The 16,531-nt window shown below is 41.8% G+C and overlaps 2 protein-coding genes across 2 annotated transcripts in view; both read right to left on the bottom strand.

Annotated features, from left to right (window-relative positions):
• Nucleotides 1-6: 6 nt before the first annotated feature.
• Nucleotides 7-7,095, bottom strand: LOC107702687 (XK-related protein 8-like). The gene is made up of 3 exons (XM_016505085.1): nt 6,788-7,095; nt 1,872-2,065; nt 7-765 (listed from the first exon to the last, which is right to left on the bottom strand). Exons 1-3 carry the CDS (start codon nt 7,093-7,095, stop codon nt 35-37), a joined length of 1,233 nt encoding a protein of 410 aa, XP_016360571.1. The 3' UTR covers nt 7-34.
• Nucleotides 7,096-10,107: 3,012 nt separating this feature from the next.
• The window catches only part of LOC107702601 (XK-related protein 8-like), a 31,952-nt gene continuing 25,528 nt past the window's right edge, over nt 10,108-16,531 (bottom strand). Inside the window, 2 exon segments of the mRNA XM_016504976.1 lie at nt 10,108-10,288; nt 11,051-11,612. Of these exon segments, the coding sequence (XP_016360462.1) occupies nt 10,108-10,288; nt 11,051-11,612 (743 nt within the window).

The following is a 16,531-nucleotide window of genomic DNA, read 5'->3' as shown; positions in this document are numbered from 1 at the left end:
GGGGGGGGGGGTCTTTTGAAAGAAGAACCAAGAACTAAGAGTAGAAATTAGCAGCCATTTTCCTATGTCTATTGAGAATTCCAGTGAGAGGTTGAGCAGGAGCTGCAGCTGTAGTGTGAAGTGAAGTCTGTCCCGAGTCTGTCATGTCATAACATGCTGCCGCTTGTCTGAACTGCCCTTCTTCAATGGGTTCAGCGATTTTCTTTTCATCACAGTTGGGATGAAACCATCTGTAGTATATAGTTTTCACTAGTATTCCAATGACGTACAAACCTAGTAGTGTCGGGATCACTATGTGAGGATTTAAGGAGCTCCAGCAGTCTGCATACTCAAACACCTTCCAGCACCAGAAGCCCAGCAGCATCATTGTGTCCAAAGCCATGAAACTATAATAGAGAATCGACTTCAATTTTATGCTTCCTGTTGATACGTTAAACCAGCAGAAGTACCAAATGAGTCCAATGGCAGCTCTGTAGAGCCATTCCCAACCAGAATGTTCCATGTAATTTGTTTTCTGGCTCCAGGCCACCAAAACCAGCAGCATCCACAGCGACAGGAAGTGAGCTATGATGTAGCATGGCAATACACTGCAGAAGAGTGCCAGAGCAGTTACACGGGGAATGATCAGCAACAAGTTCCACAGGAAGAAGACACCAGTGGAGATCCAACTCATCTTGCGTTTTTTAGGAAGAAAGGCACGCATGCAGCGGTGGTACATAGCAACGCTACTGGAAATTGCAGCAGCTGATGTGAGGATTTTTAAACCTGAAACGAAAAACCATTGCATGTTATTAAACAATATCACATGTTGCAATAGTGCTGTTCTTCAGAATAATCCCAGCTAGTGATGGGTGCTTTCTAAACACTGCTTTGTGAAGCTTTGATACCTTTGATTTATTTGAAATGAATCATTTGTTTTGAACCAGTGATTCAGAGTGCGAAAACTTCTGTAAGTATTCTGTACATTTCTGTAAGTATTTTGGCAAACTGCCAAATGAGGCCGTAAATGAGAAAACGAGGCTTTGCTATGTCATAACTGCTTTGAAATGTTTTGAGATTTCAGTGGTTTGCCGCTAGAGGCGATCTCCATGAACCTCTGAACCAGTGTTTATATTTTATCTGATCTCAGATCATTTTATTTGTAGACATTTTCCATGACACATTTTTATACCAAAAAGGAAGAGTTGTAATTATTAGGTCTTATTGGTCTGATTAACCAAGCTCTCCATAAAACAAACAAAACAAGCCCTACAAATAGATATAAGTATAATAGATCTGCTATGCGGCTGCAGCAGAACAAGAACCGAGACTTGCTACTGCCAATACATCCACAGACATGCTACTGTAAGCATGTAGGAAATACTGCTGCTGCACATATATGAAATACCCACGCATATAATATACATAAAATCACCCCATAGCAGATCTATACAGGTGGAGCTGGGGAAGGTGAAGGTGAAGGGTTTGGCTGCTGACTGAAAAGAAACCAATAAGCTGCGCTGTGTGAATAATGATGTGATTATATCAGATTGAGTTGGAACCTTCTAGAGTTTCATGACTTTGTATAAATTAATATTAAAAAGACACTTTATATTTATTATATGATTTGTTAATTGCATTTAATAGATTACACTTTCAATAAAACATTTGCAACTGGTTAAAAAGTTATTATGTATATGTTTGAGCTGAGTTTTCATGTGGTGTTTCAGGTGCTTCGAAACAAATGACAAAATTATAAACAAATGACTCACAAAGACGGTCAATTAATTACATAATTTTCCATTATGGGTTAGTTATCACTTTAAGTGGTTTAGAGACACATAAGAATTATGATCTGAAAAATAATTAGGTGCTCTGGATTTGAGACAGACCTGTAATAAGCTCCAGCTCTTCTCTCTGTAGGATTATAGACATCATGAGTGTGAGTTGTGGGGCACTTTCAGAAAATGTCTCAAATAGACGAAGCATCTGAAGATCATGGTTCAGGTACACAGCCACACCCTCTGTGAAACTATTAGTGTACTGAAGAAAATGTGTTGTGGAAATCTCTATCACTCCAGCATACCTGTGAACACAAGGTACTTGCTTTAACTCAAGCAACAATTAATACAACAAAACAATACAATAAACAGTGAGGCCACAGTTTATTTAGATGTGTAAATAGTTTGAGTCCTGTCTCAGTTCTCAATCACATCTGTTGAGTTTGTTTTTAAATGATAACCCAAATCAGTTGTTCGCACTAAGGAAAAAGAAAAAAAGCTCTATTTAATTTTGAATTAATGTTTATATTGAAGGGATAGTTCACCAAACAATGAAAGTTCTATCATCATTTACTCACTCTCATGCCATTCCAAACCCACAAGTGTCAACTTTGAAACACAATTTTTTTTTGTGACACGAGAACAAACCTCATTGGTTCTTGCAGAAGATGAAACATGTTTGTGTGACCAGAGAACGAAACTCGTTGGTTCTCATACCTCAAGCATGCATTTTTGAGCTTCCATTTGCCATATTTGATTATGACTATGCATGTTGATCAGAGTTTTATGAACATATTGAAGTGTCAATGTTTTGGGTGAATAGTTTAATTAAAAATATAATTTGTGTTTCGAAGACGAACAAAAGTCTTATGAGTTTAGAAAGACATGAGCAATTGATGGCAGAGTTTGGGTGAACGATGCCTTTAAGTGCTCTATTGTATTGAGCATTAGTCTTGTGATATAGAAGTGTACTTAATTGTAGCTACTGAATGTGCACTTGCAGTGTACAATAATTCAAATCTTGAAAGTTAACCATATTTCAAAGAAATATAAAGATATACTTAAGTCCTACTTAAGTGGGTCAAAAAGCACTAGTTCAACTAATTGCATTTAAAGTTTTTCTCAATCGCTTTGGCACATTTCGAAACAGTCTTAACATTCTCTAAACTGTAAGTGCAATTGTCACAACTGTTTACACCGACAAAAATGCAGTTTTATAAGAGAAGTCACTGACTTTTTGCGACAGGTAGGATTCAGTTTACGGCACTTCTCATTTATTATTCTCATTTATTCTCATATATTTTACTCATTTATGGTATCTGTAAATGGTGAGTGAATGTCGCAGAACTCTGACTGAAATTCAATGACCTCTAAGAGTTCAATGCTGATAAGAGTACCACTGCCAAATAACACGCTGCAAAGTTTTGGAAATTATATCTACATATAAATGTGGGATTCACTCTGAATCTGCTGTTGCTACTGTGATACTAGCACGGGACAAAAATATGGCATGTCGCAATAGATATGCGCAATGTAAATAGAGACCAATAGATTACTAGAAAAATATTTGTATCAATTTTAAAATCCATTCCAATTTTTTGTAAAAGTAATGCCTTGTAAATAATCGTGAATGTCTCACTGTACATTGCTATTCTTGTCATGGTGGAGTCCTTGCTTACACATTATATCTGCACTTTATTAAAAAACCCTCACTCAGTGATTTGATTCTTAATTGTCCATCTCACAGTAAAAATTAAAATGTTAAGTTTTAGTAAACTTGAAGCTAAAGTTTACCAAAATGTTTATTTGTCTTTCTGACAGTAAAATTAAATTGTGATTTTTTAATAAACTTGTAGCTGTCACAGTTTCTCAAGGAGCGAGGGAACAAGGAGACGTGGAGACGCAGGAGATGCTCAACATAGACTTTAATAGAACCAAAACCGCAGGGATACAAACACTGACAGACGTGAAGACGTTCAATTCCAGACAAAGACAGACTGCACAAACTCAAACTTAAATACACAGGGAAACGAGGATAATAACTAGGCACACCTGGAACAAATCGGAAACAATTAGGACAGGAACAGGAAGGATCAAATAAGGGCATGGAAACACATGGGGAGCAAAACACGGAATAAAGTCTGACATCACTCCCCCCTCCCGGAAGGCGCGTCCTACGCCGTACAACATCCAACGGGGAGGGGGGGCAGGGCGCTCTGGAGGCCTCTAGGAGCAGGGTTACCGGACGGAAGGCCTCCAGGGCGGTGCCCATTCCGGGACCCACAGCGGAGCAGGGAGCTCGGGGAGCCATGGCGGAGCGGGTGACTCGGGAGGCCATGGTGGAGCAGGCAGCTCGGGGAGCCATGGCGGAGCAGGTGACTTGGGAGGCCATGGCAGAGCAGGGAGCTCGGGGAGCCATGGCGGTGCAGGCAGTTCAGGAGGCCATGGCAGAGAAGCCTCCGAGGCCGCGGCCCCAGCCCCCACCTCGGCCTCTACGGCTGGAGCCCTACTACCCTCCCAAAAAAATACTTGGAGAAGATTACGGGCTCCGAGGCCCTCCGTGGGTCAGACTTGGGGACTGGAGCCTTATCTGGGCTAAACTCGGGGACTGGAGCCTTCTCTGGGCTGAACTCGGGGACAGGAGCCCTCACTGGGCTGAACTCGGAGACCGGGTGTTCTGGAGGAGCGGGCACTGGTAGGCACTCTCAAGGCGCGGGCACAGGAATGACCTCTGGACTGGATTCAGGGACTGGAGCCCTCCTTGGGCTAAACTCGGGGACAGGAGCCCTCACTGGGCTAAACTCGGGGACAGGAGCCCTCACTGGGATAAACTCGGGGACAGGAGCCCTCACTGGGCTAAACTCTGGGACTGGGACCCTCACTGGGCTAAACTCTGGGACTGGGACCCTCTCTGGGCTAAACTCTGGCACAGGAGCCCTTCATGGGCTAAACTCGGGGACAGGAGCCCTCCGTGGGCTATACTCGGGAACTGGAGCCCTCCGTGGGCTATACTCGGGAACTGGAAAGCGCCTTCGAGGAGCTGGCATTGGAGGGTGCTCTGGAGGAGAAGGCACAGCAGGGCACTTTCGAGGAGCTGGCAATGGAGTGAGTTTAGGGGCTGGAGCAGACACTGGAGCGAGCTCTGGGGCTGGAGCCCACACTGGAGCGAGCTCTGGAGCTGGGATGAGGGCTGTGAACAGTCTTTTCCTCCTGCTCCTCCTCCTCCTCTTCCTCCTTTGGTTACGGGTGAATTGGGCGGTCGGCGGGCTTGTCCTTGCTTGCTTGCTTGACATCAAAGCAGCCGGTAGGCTTGAGTGCTGAACGGCCGGCAGACTTGTGTGAGCCGCAGCCGGCGGGCTTGACATCGGAGCGGCCGGCAGTCTGGAGAGAGCCGTGGCCGGTGGGCTTGACTGGGGAACGGCCAGCGGGCTTGAGGATGCCGAGGCCGATTGGCTGGTTCTGGCTCGGGGCCGGACGCTCTCCAGACACCGGAGGATCCCTTCCCTCCAGCTTAGTCCCGTGGTGTCTGGGAGGTCCACGGGGCGATGGTAATTGGCCCCGTGCCAGAACAGCGAGTTGAGCGTGGTGTCGTCTAACGCTGTAGCCGCGGCGAGCCTGCAGAACTCCCAGGAATACTCAACGAAGGGGAGATCCAGACGAGCTAGGGAGGTGAACCGAGCGGCCACTTCCATTGCCACAGAGGAAAACCGGGAAACAAAAAACGTTTAAAACAGAAATAAAACAAGGGGAGAGGGGGCGACGCTTACTTTTCTGTTATTGGTCTGGAATTCTGTCACAGTTTCTCAAGGAGCGAGGGAACAAGGACACGTGGAGACGCTCAACATAGACTTTAATAAAACCAAAACCGCAGGGATACAAACACTGACAGACGTGAAGACGTTCAAGTCTGTACAAAGACAGACTGCACAGACTCGAACTTAAATACACAGGGAAACAAGGATAATTAACTAGACACACCTGGAACAAAGTGCAAACAATTAGGACAGGAACAGGAAGGACCAAATAAGGGCATGGAAACACATGGGGAGCAAAACACACACAAAACACGGAACAAAGTCTGACAGTAGCTAAAGTTCAGGTAACAGAAAATGTCCATCTGACTAGTAAAATTAAAATGTATGACTCTGCAAAAACCATTAATAATTGACAACAACTGCAAACAACTAATGAATTGTGATTTTTATCTCAACATGTTTTTATTATTATGCATTTTAACAAGTCACATACAGACATGTGCAACAACAATAATGTGCATAGTTCTGATCTACTGACTTAACATAATATGCATGTAACATTATATTTATTCTAAATCATAATATGGTCAGTTTCTATTAATATTGAAGGCTATATGCTTAATATGTAGCCCTGCTTGACACATTTTGTATAAGGGGGTCCATTATCCATGTCTCTTTCGCCTAAGGGGTCCTTGTCCTGAAAGACCCCTGTGTGTGTCTGCAAAATTTAGTAACTCACCCAAAACATTTAATTCATGCTTCAAAACCTAGTTATTGTGTCAGTGACTTGTGACGTGTTTTTGTCATTGTATGAGCCACACTGGTCAAAATGTTTGTTATATGCAAATTTCATTTAATTTCATGTCACATGCAATTTCATTTCATTTTTTTTTCTACTTTGTTGACAGACTGCTTTCTATACTATACAAGAGTGTCAGTTTTGTTTGTGTATCACACTGAGCATTTTAGATACATATTTCAACCGTACATAAAAATATATTGGGAAAAGTCAATACTGTAGTACACAAAAAAGAAAATGAAAATTGTTATTCATACAGTACATTTATTTTTGTAGAAATGTGTTAAATGTAAACTGAAAATTTACCATTGCTTATTCATTTTACACACTCTATTGTCTTCCCTTTACACCACCACCACACATCCTGAAAATTGTCTGAAAACATTGCATTCACTTAAGTATATTCTTTATACTTCAGTATACTTCTTCACAAGAGTATTAAAGGAAAATTGAGAAGCAATTCTGTCACAGACCTGAGGTAGATGCCGAGCTGCAGGAAGTGGAATGGTTTGATCAACAAACGCCGGTATGCAAATTTCTCCACCTTAGTCTCAATCTTCTCCAGAGAATCAGAGTACCAGAGCCAGCTGAACACCTGTAACAACACTGAAGAGCCCAGCAGCAGGAAGATCATCACTGCCATATACACATAGGCCCCATCCTGATAGAATGACACAACAGTCCAAATGTCCAGCGCTATATCCAACAGGAACAGTAACAATCCTACCAAAGTAAACAGGTATTCCAATAAAGAGTAATGAAAAGGGAAGCTCTCCTCCATCATTCCCAGTGTGCGAAGCCTTACAGCATAATAAAAAGACAATAACCTCCCTTTAAAAAGGTCTGAAACAGAAAGTAAACTTTAGACTCATTCATAAACTCCTCCCAGGTCACGTCTTTGAATGATTAGTCATGTCAGAATGTAGTGATGTCACAAACATGTGACCAGACTCACAGGCACTGGTTCAAAGTAGGAAATGCTCACTGATCTATAACAGAGATCAGTGGAAATGCCAAACAATTGCTCGCGTTTAATTTCTAAATCTAAAGTTCAACATTCTGGAAAAAAAAAAAGGCCCAAGTGGTAGGCAGTGATTCTCAGCCAAAAATGAAAATGAATTGCTAAAATGTATACCTTGAATGCAATGTACTTCACTTTGCATAAAAGACACCAAATACATCAAATGTACAAATGTAAATCTGACAAGATGTTCGTTCTGTTAACTTTTGTACAATAAACAAAGTCCAATGAAAAAATTGAGCCCTGAAACAAAATGTGTTGCGAACCACATGTGCATTAAAGTGCACTAAGTGCAAATACCCACCTTGTTGTCAGAGCCTATTATTATTGTATACTGTTTTATAATGTACTACAATACTGAGGTGCAGATATTTGCCACTATTTGCACTTAGTAGTACAAATAGCATCTTATTTACACTTATTACAAAGAAAATAGGCCCTATTTTTTACATAGTGTAAATTACTTAGTGTAAAATAGTGTATCGCTAAGAAAATACTTCTATTTTCACTTAGTGTAAATAGCATTTATTGCTATTTGCATTTAGTGTAAATAGCCGCTGCCTTAAAGTAAATAGGAATTGTTGTACTAAAGACTTCCTCAACAGAGATGAAGAATTCATTCAAATAAACAGTCAAACCAAAAATTATTCAGACACCAGATATATATATTTTTTATAGATTTTTACTAGTGGGTGCAGGACACTATAGTTCATTTATGTAAGTGAGGATAGCAAAATAAAGTAAACTGTTACATATCACACCCAAAAATTCTTCATACAGTGGAAAAATTATTCAGACACTTTGACCTGACCATGTTTTGCTCAAGTGTTATCTGACATTATCAAGATGAATTTGTTCTGACACAGTTTAACTCAGAGTTCTTGTCATATTGTATTACCATTTTCTAAACTATAGCGAATAAACTGTGATAATGTGTGAAATGTTGAAGGTGTCTGAATAAATGTTGGTTTGACTGTATATTTTCTTTAAGACACTATATTGGAATATTTATATATTGTAAAGTGGGTGGCCTTGCTATGCTAGGGCGTTTTGGCTGGTTTTCAGGGCATTTCTAGGGTGTTCTGAGTGTTTTTTTTACTGGCCCAAGAGTGGTCCTCTCCTGTGTCTCTAGATACGACTTGGTTTCAAAACCCTCTTTGAGTGTAAATCTATGGTATTTCTTCCTTATTACTGTTCATTATCATTCACCAGGTAGAAATCATCAATAAGTCTTAAGTAACCCAACAGGCAGCACATGGCAGTAGTTACTCGGAAACAACAAAGAGCACAAATAAACAGAGAAGCACATAAAGGACACTGAATAGTCTGGCTGAGTTTATTTAATACATCAACAAAACGTTCAGTGGAGACTTGTCAAAAGTCCCTTATTACTAAACAGAACAGTGACATCATAACCCATGATGTATTAGCTTGCATCCACATAGCATGACAAGAAAACTCAACTCTCCAGACTCATGATGATTTCCTTGCATTTGACATCAAACTAAAACTACAGCCTCAAACACCAAATACAAGAATATAGCACAGGGAAATGTCACTTTTTTGGGGGGTAATGTTACAATACTACACAAGCTTCTAATACCTCAAACATCTGTGTTGACAATAATGAGTAATTTGTAAATTAGATTGATATGATACTCACATAAAATGAGACAAGTAGAATAAGCTAACACTCTAGGCTGATTTTGTACACTTAGATCCAATCTTTTTGGAAGAAGATGTCTCTACCAACATACTTTTGTCAAGAAATCCTCAAGGAATGCTAATAGAATTGGAAATGCTAATAATGTAGAGAATCAATCCTAATGGAATCAAACCCAAATCTTTTAAAGGGATAGTTCGCCCAAAAACTAAACTTGTGTCATCATTTACTCACCCTCATGTTGTTCCAAATGTGTATGACTTACTTTTCTATTGTGGAACAAAAGAGATTTAGAAGAAATTTGGTAACCAAAGAGTTTTGGGGATTTTGGATAATGATGTCATTGTTATATAATTTTATCCTGAATTGATAAAAACACACTGAGACATTTCTCAAAATATCTTCTATATTCCGCAGTATAAAGTCATGTTTATACAGGTTAAGAACAACATGAATATGAGTAAATGACAGAATTTATGTTTCTAGATTAACTATCCCTTCAAAAATCAAAGATCATAGGATGGGTTTCATTTTTTTTCTCAATTGTGATTGATTCCAAAATATGACAAAACTGACACTTTTTAAACAGATATATATATGTGCAAAAAATATAAATAGTTTTGGCACCATGATTAATTCACACATATATGTGACTGTTCATATATTTCTTTTTCACAAATCAAAGAAAGGAAGAACACTGACTGAATCAGATTGCGCTTCATTTGAGTACTAAAGCATGAGTGATGTGTTTGAAAAACACCTACATTTTGGTCTGTTCATCACACAAAGCCATCGGATAACTTTATACGACTTGGAATACACTGCATGTGTTGCAACAAACCTTTCTTTTACTCTTTTAAAGTGACTCTTTTATGTTGTTTTGTCCAACATCTCCTTTTGTGATCCATTGACTAAACAGAAAAGTCATACGGGTGTGGAAAGTCATGATGATGAGCAAAACATGGTAATTTTCATTTTGGGTGAATTATTCCTTTAATAGAAGCAAAATTATCGACTTTAGTTTAACAGTAACATTATCCAAAAAAAAAAAAATATATATATATATATTTATAATTGTAACAGTTAAACAAGCTACATGCCATTGATTTTTACAGTACTGATGAATTAGTTGCTTCACATGCATTTCTTTTAATTGCAGACAAGGTGTTTGTTGTGTAGAAGTTAGCAGCATGTCGGCCCATCCTCTTGTTAATGGTTTGAACAGAAGCATTGTCGGCCTGAATATCCACAGGCGGCTCCACTCCATCCGTTACATCATATGTAACTTTTGTAGTAAATCAGCTCAAAAGGGAAATTTGGGCTAATGCCTTTTGAGGGTTTCTATCCACACCCACCTTTTGGGTGGAATGGCCAATCAGAGGCATGAATTTTGAGCGGGAGAAACTTTCTTTGTCTCTGTTTATGGCCCATTTGCATGTTTATTGCTGGTCTGGAAGATTGGTGCAGTTTTACCCAAAATATGCTACAAATAGTAAGATGCATTTCACGATCACATAGTGTAGATCATTGTTTGAGGAATAAAGAGCTGATCATTTTGATACCAAGAACGAAACATCTAGAAGATCTTAAAGCAGAGATACACTCATATACCTGAATATAAGCATTGAGAGTCTAACTAATACAAATAAACGAGTGGTAACTCAGCTAATCTAATAGGGAAACGTACAAACAACACATGCAATATACCAGATATATTTGTAACTATAATAGAGTAAAAGGTCTTTACGTGTGTGTGTTTGTGTGTGTGTGTGTTAGTTTGCTTGGTCGGCCAGGCCCATCGGTGCCTGGCCCCGGGGGTCATTTACGTCTCTTTGGAATGTGTTTGAAATTCAATGGTCAGACGAGAGTGGTGAAACTGTTTAGCAGCTCCTTGATAGTGGGGGGAACCATTGGCCATTTAGCACCCATATAAGTGTAAAGTCTGTGACCAGGACTGTAATTTATATGCAAATGTCAAAAGCTAAAAGGGTCTCTTAAGCCATAAAACCCCAAAGATCATGCATGATTCTACGCAGACGCTACACTTTTCCAAAATCTGTTGGCCTCCACAGTTTGGGGTGAAAACAGCAATAGTAGAGAACTTTTATCAAAAGGCCCAAGACATAAAAAAGTGGGATGGAGATTATCAGAATGAAGGCGTACAACTGGGTCATCTCTGCATCGCGGTACAACCACCATGTGGCCAACAGGATGCTGGTGTCTATGATTAAAAATGTGTGGTAGATCAGACTCCTGCCTCTGGTGTGTCCTTCAGCCACATTGAACCAGCTGAAGTACCAGATGAGCCCTACAGTAGCCCGGTAGAGCCATTCCCCTGCTGGGCTGTCCATGAAATTAGTGTTCTGCATCCAGGCCCATGTCACAAAGACGGGCCACAGAGACAGGAAGTGAGCAGCGATGTAGCAGTGCAACACAGAGGCAAAGAGAGCAACTGCAGCCACACGTGGGCCAATCAGAAAAAGGTTCCAGAAGAAGTAAACCACAGATGACAACCAACCTTGATTGTCCTTGTCAGGCAGAAATGAACGAAGCGACCGATGATAATCCACCACCATCCACGCTATAGAAGTAGTGGAGGCGCCCACATTCACATCTGCAGAACAGAGACATCAGTGTCATATTTCAGTTCCCTTTCGATATTACACTCGTACTGCATAGCTAGACGCTATGGGGAAAAAGTTTTTTTTTTTCTCCAGTACTGAAGCCTTTTTTTAATTACGCAGTGTAACTGCACGGCCATGGCTTGAACAATGAAATAAAACAAACCAATGGTGAGTCAGCGGAGCTGCACGAGCCTATGGCCACGAAGCCCGCCAGAGCCCACCGATATGGGCGGGGCCATCTGGCTATATAAGCAGGCATTCTGGCATAGGATCCTCAGATTTCTTCTCCTTCAGCGACAACGATCATCATGAAACTTGAAGCCGCTCGCCGTTGACACGCCTCGCAACGGAATTAAGCTGACTCAGCGTCCGCACAGCTCTCAGCACATCCCCTGCCGCCATCCGGCGAGTTCTAAAAAGAGCAATTTTTCCTAGCGACGTTGTTGCAAATGTCGCATTGCGAGTGTGGCTCGTGCAGAAAACCCTGCATGATGCAGAAGGGAAGTGGGTGTGTCGCCTGTCTAGGCAGCGCCGCACACTCACCGAGACTGAATGCTCTCACTGAGAGCATGAGTCTCGCTCTTCTCCGCTTGCGGTCCACCTTCTTCAATGAAGGCAGCCCCGCTCTCCCGTTTCTTTTCTCTCAGCAATCTCTGAGAGAGAAACAGTAGAGTCAGGGAGCTAAGCAACTGGCTCTGAGCGATCTCACGCTGGCAGAGAGCCCGCATGCTCGCTCTCCCCGCTGCACTTTGATCCGCCGGTGTGTTTTACAAGTGAGGATCAGCGCCCCTCATTACATCGAGTGGCTGAATCCTTCTAGGTGGATCAGAGTAGAATGCCGTCACCAATGATTCTGTATCGCTGACTGCTTCACTCCACTGAGGCTATGCTCACCGATATGGGCTGCTTTCATTGCTAAGGCAGTCTGCTCCTGCTTCACTCATGGACCCCCTTCTTCAATGAAGGCGGCCCTGCCTCTACCGCTCTCATGTTTCTCTCCACCCACTTACCTTGGAGAAAGAAACAGCGAACTCGCAGGGCTGAGCAATCAGGCTTGAGTGATTTCACGCCGGCACAGCCCCCGCGTGCTTCACTCTCCACACAGCTCTTTGATCTGCCAGTGTGTTTACACATGAGGATCAGCGCCTTTCGTTTGTCGAGCAGCTCAATCCTTCTAAGAGGATCAGAGCAGAATGCTGTCACCAATGATTTCAATATCGCTGACAGCTTCGAATTTGAGTGCACCACTTGGGCCACCCCCACGCTAAGGCTGTGCTCACTGAGACAGACCGCTCTCAATACGAGAGTCGTGTCTCGCTGTGCTTCGCTCGCAGTTCACCTTCTTCAATGAAGGCAGGCTCGCCCCTCCCCTTGTCTGCTACGAGCATGCACACAGCACCTTTGATCTGCCAGTGTGTTTACACTCAAGGTTCAGCAATACCCCTCCTCTAACGAGCGGTTTTGATCTTTTTAGGCTGGCTGCACACTTTACAATTTTAAGGCCGATTTTAAGCCCGATTTGCATCCCCGAACGATCGGGGGGTGTGGCTCAATTCGCAGCTTATCGCAAACTATTTTTTGTCCCAAAAATCCTGTATTGTGTGGTGTCATTACGATTATTTATCTGCTCCCGATCGAGACTGAGCGTCCCCGAACTCAAATCGTAAATATCAAACATGTCTCTTGACTCTGACTCTTGATCAGGCTGCCTCTGGTGTGATACCCGCGATAGCCTATGAGAGCGAGCAAGCGTCACCTATCGGATGTTGCGTGCTTCTATAGCAGAAACTTGGCAGCCACAAACATGCCATGAAAGCAGAGAACATCACCCATATTCTTTTTTTATACTTTGTTTTTCACTGTGAAACAGAACGCGCGCCAGATGAGACAGCTGACAATGTTGATTGTCCTCTATTTGTTTTTCCTCTCTAGTCACGTTTGAGCTCATGAGTGTCCATGAGATCACGTGTCACTGTGAAATTGTTCCTACAATCATCAAGTCTGTGGTCTCGCAGTCTGGTCGAATCGTCTAGTGTGTGCGTTCAGAGGATTATAAGGCTAAAAATCGGTTGAACTGTCTTCATGTCTGTGGTCTTCCATGGTTTTAAAATCGTTTAAGATTTGAAAATCATCTAGTGTGTGCCAGGCCTTAGGCAGATTGGAAGAGAATGCTGTCACCAGTGTTGGGAATAACGCGTTACAAAAGTAGAGATTAAAGTAGAACATTACTTTTTCCTGTAATGCAGTAATATAACGCATTACTAATAACATTTTGGTAATATTATACTCGTTAAAATCTCAGTAGCGCACATTACAACAACATATTTTAACTCAAAATTAAGTGGTGAATTTACTAACACCGCAAAACAGCATCAGAGAAAAAATTCCCAGGGTAAAATAGTTTGTCTATTTCCTGCTGGAATTCCATGGTTGAGATGACTGCAGAGAGGGATTCTACATCTGTGACACAGACACACTCCATGTTATTTTCAGTTCAGCAGAGAAATTGAGAAGAAGGCATAGTCAAGTGCAATCTATGTGCGACATCTAACTCTCAAAATCGAGAAATAGCACGAGTAACTGAAGAAACACCGGGACTGGTGCCACAAACACTAACCGCGAGAGCTGTAGGGTCGGAGGAGAGAAAGAATGTGGAGTATTTTCCGCTGTTCGATCTCGAAGGCGCCTCACGCACACACAATTCAGCACTGCAAACATTGCGGCCTGTTCATTATCAGAATAATATACAGTCAACCAAACATATAGATACACTCGTTGATTAAAATAATCCATAGTACAATCCACGTTAAGTACAAAGCCTGGTTTACATAATAAATAATAGTTTAGCAATCAAATACATCACGAATATGGAAACATTTGGATTCGTGTCGAATGAGAGAGGTAGGCTGCATGAGCACTAACGCGTTTGCTTTCAGTTTCGTTTTAAATTAATTAGTTTTGACTTGTTTAGCAACTTATATTTTTCATTTGTTTTGTTCTGAATACCGTTAAATTGAAAGGATTTGTTGTGGAGTGAGGAGAACTAAAATAGCCTATAGGCTAGCTGTTGTGTTTATTGTTTGTACATTAGGGCTTATAACATTCCGCTTTATTTAGCACTATAATTTCTGAATGTAATTGCGGTTTATGCTTGAAAGTGAAAGTAACTCAAAATAACTCAAATGTAGTGTAACACATTACAATTCAGAGACAGTAATATTGTAATGTAACTAATTACTTTCAAAAGACAGTAATAAGTAATATACAATGTATTACATTTTGGAAGTAACTTGCCCAACACTGGATGCCACTAATGTCTATTATCACTGACAGCTTCAGAATTAGACGCATCTGGGCCATGCCCATGCTGAGGCCACGCTCACGGGGGCTGACTGCTCTCGCTGTGAGAGCATTGAGTCTAGCGAAGCATTTTTTGAGAGGATCAGTTCTCGCCAGGCTGGAACTCCCTCAAAGAAAGCTCGCTCTTGTTCTCCATTCCTCCGTTCAACACTGGGTAATGGATATTCTATTCGAGCTGGGCATGTCCTTTTCATTAGCATGTGCCCAAGCAGTCTACCGCTGTGACAGCGGTCTAACAAGAGAGCTAACTTTCTCTTCCACTCATGAGTATCAAGTCCCCGCATGGTGACCTACCACTCGAGTCAATCCAACTGCTTGCCACACGGGCCGAGGCCTGGCAGGCCATCCCCGGAGTGTCTGGTTGGGTTTGGGGGATAATAAAACGAGGTTACTCACTCCAATTTTCTCGAAGATCCCCGCGATTCAGCCAACGTCCCCTAGGCAATGGATATCATTCCTGAGAGCAGTTTTCGACTCGCGCCAGAATGTGCACTGGCCATACAGCGGCTCGTGGCCTCCTTCAGAGTTGGAGCCTCTCGCCCTCTCAAGACATTTCAGAAGATGCTGGGCCTCATGTGCGATGGCAAACCGGCTTTCGGCCTGTGGTCGAAAGAGGAAGGTCGGCGACACATCAACGGCATGGAAATGCTAGTGTAAGAATTAGTTCAAGTTCAAAGGGAATCGAATCCAAAGCTTCGAAGTCACTTGGTCAAATATGATTCAAAATCGATAAATTACACTTTATCAACTATTCGTCCAGCAAAACGTTAAAATCAGTATATCTTATCAATCTTGATATTTATATTATTCCCTTGGCCAAAGGTCATAATACATGCTAGTAACATTTTTTTTCCTATGAGCTAGGTAACAAGATCTGGGCAAAATTGTTGCTTTATAAATACACAACACAAGACACTGCTTCTTTGCAATGGAACAATAATTTATTTGAGCTACTCTAATAATACATGAACTAAACTACAACAGCACACAGACACACACACACATATAGTTCGGAGGATGAGAGTTACTGAGTTTGACTGAAGTCCCAAAAGTATAGTATTTGCTACTAATTTTTAAATCACACCCAAGAAAATCACAAAAGCAGAGATTTGGCTTATCTTTAGTTGCTTAACATAGATTTACCAGCACCAGTTCCCAGCGAGAAGAAGATTTTATTTGTTTACTTGCGTTTTGGCTGAAAACGGGGTTTTCCTCGTTGGCTTGTCTTAGCAGATGGAAACATGGCGCTTCTGATTGGATGCCGATCTTCCTTGGATGACGTCTTTGGGATTCACTTCAACGGTGTAAGGCATTTGCGAACATCACACAAATGAACGAGGGAATCTCTGCATTCCACCTAGAAACTAACATCTCTTCTCAACCATCTGAGAGCCGTAAAGCTGAATCACGGTCAGCCAGGCGCCAATTGTCTCAAATGAGTTCCTGTCCAGCTCTGCTTATCTGTACAAGAAACACCAGGAGAGAGTGATTTACCAAACCACCTCCAGGGTCGACAAGCATTAGGACAGCAATAACTGGACCCCCCCCC

The sequence above is a fragment of the Sinocyclocheilus anshuiensis genome, unplaced genomic scaffold (genome assembly GCF_001515605.1).
Source record: "Sinocyclocheilus anshuiensis isolate Anshui unplaced genomic scaffold, SAMN03320099.WGS_v1.1 scaffold1142, whole genome shotgun sequence".
Taxonomy (NCBI): domain Eukaryota; kingdom Metazoa; phylum Chordata; class Actinopteri; order Cypriniformes; family Cyprinidae; genus Sinocyclocheilus; species Sinocyclocheilus anshuiensis.
Note: the sequence above shows the minus strand (reverse complement) of the source record. Positions and strands in the feature narration are given on the sequence as shown.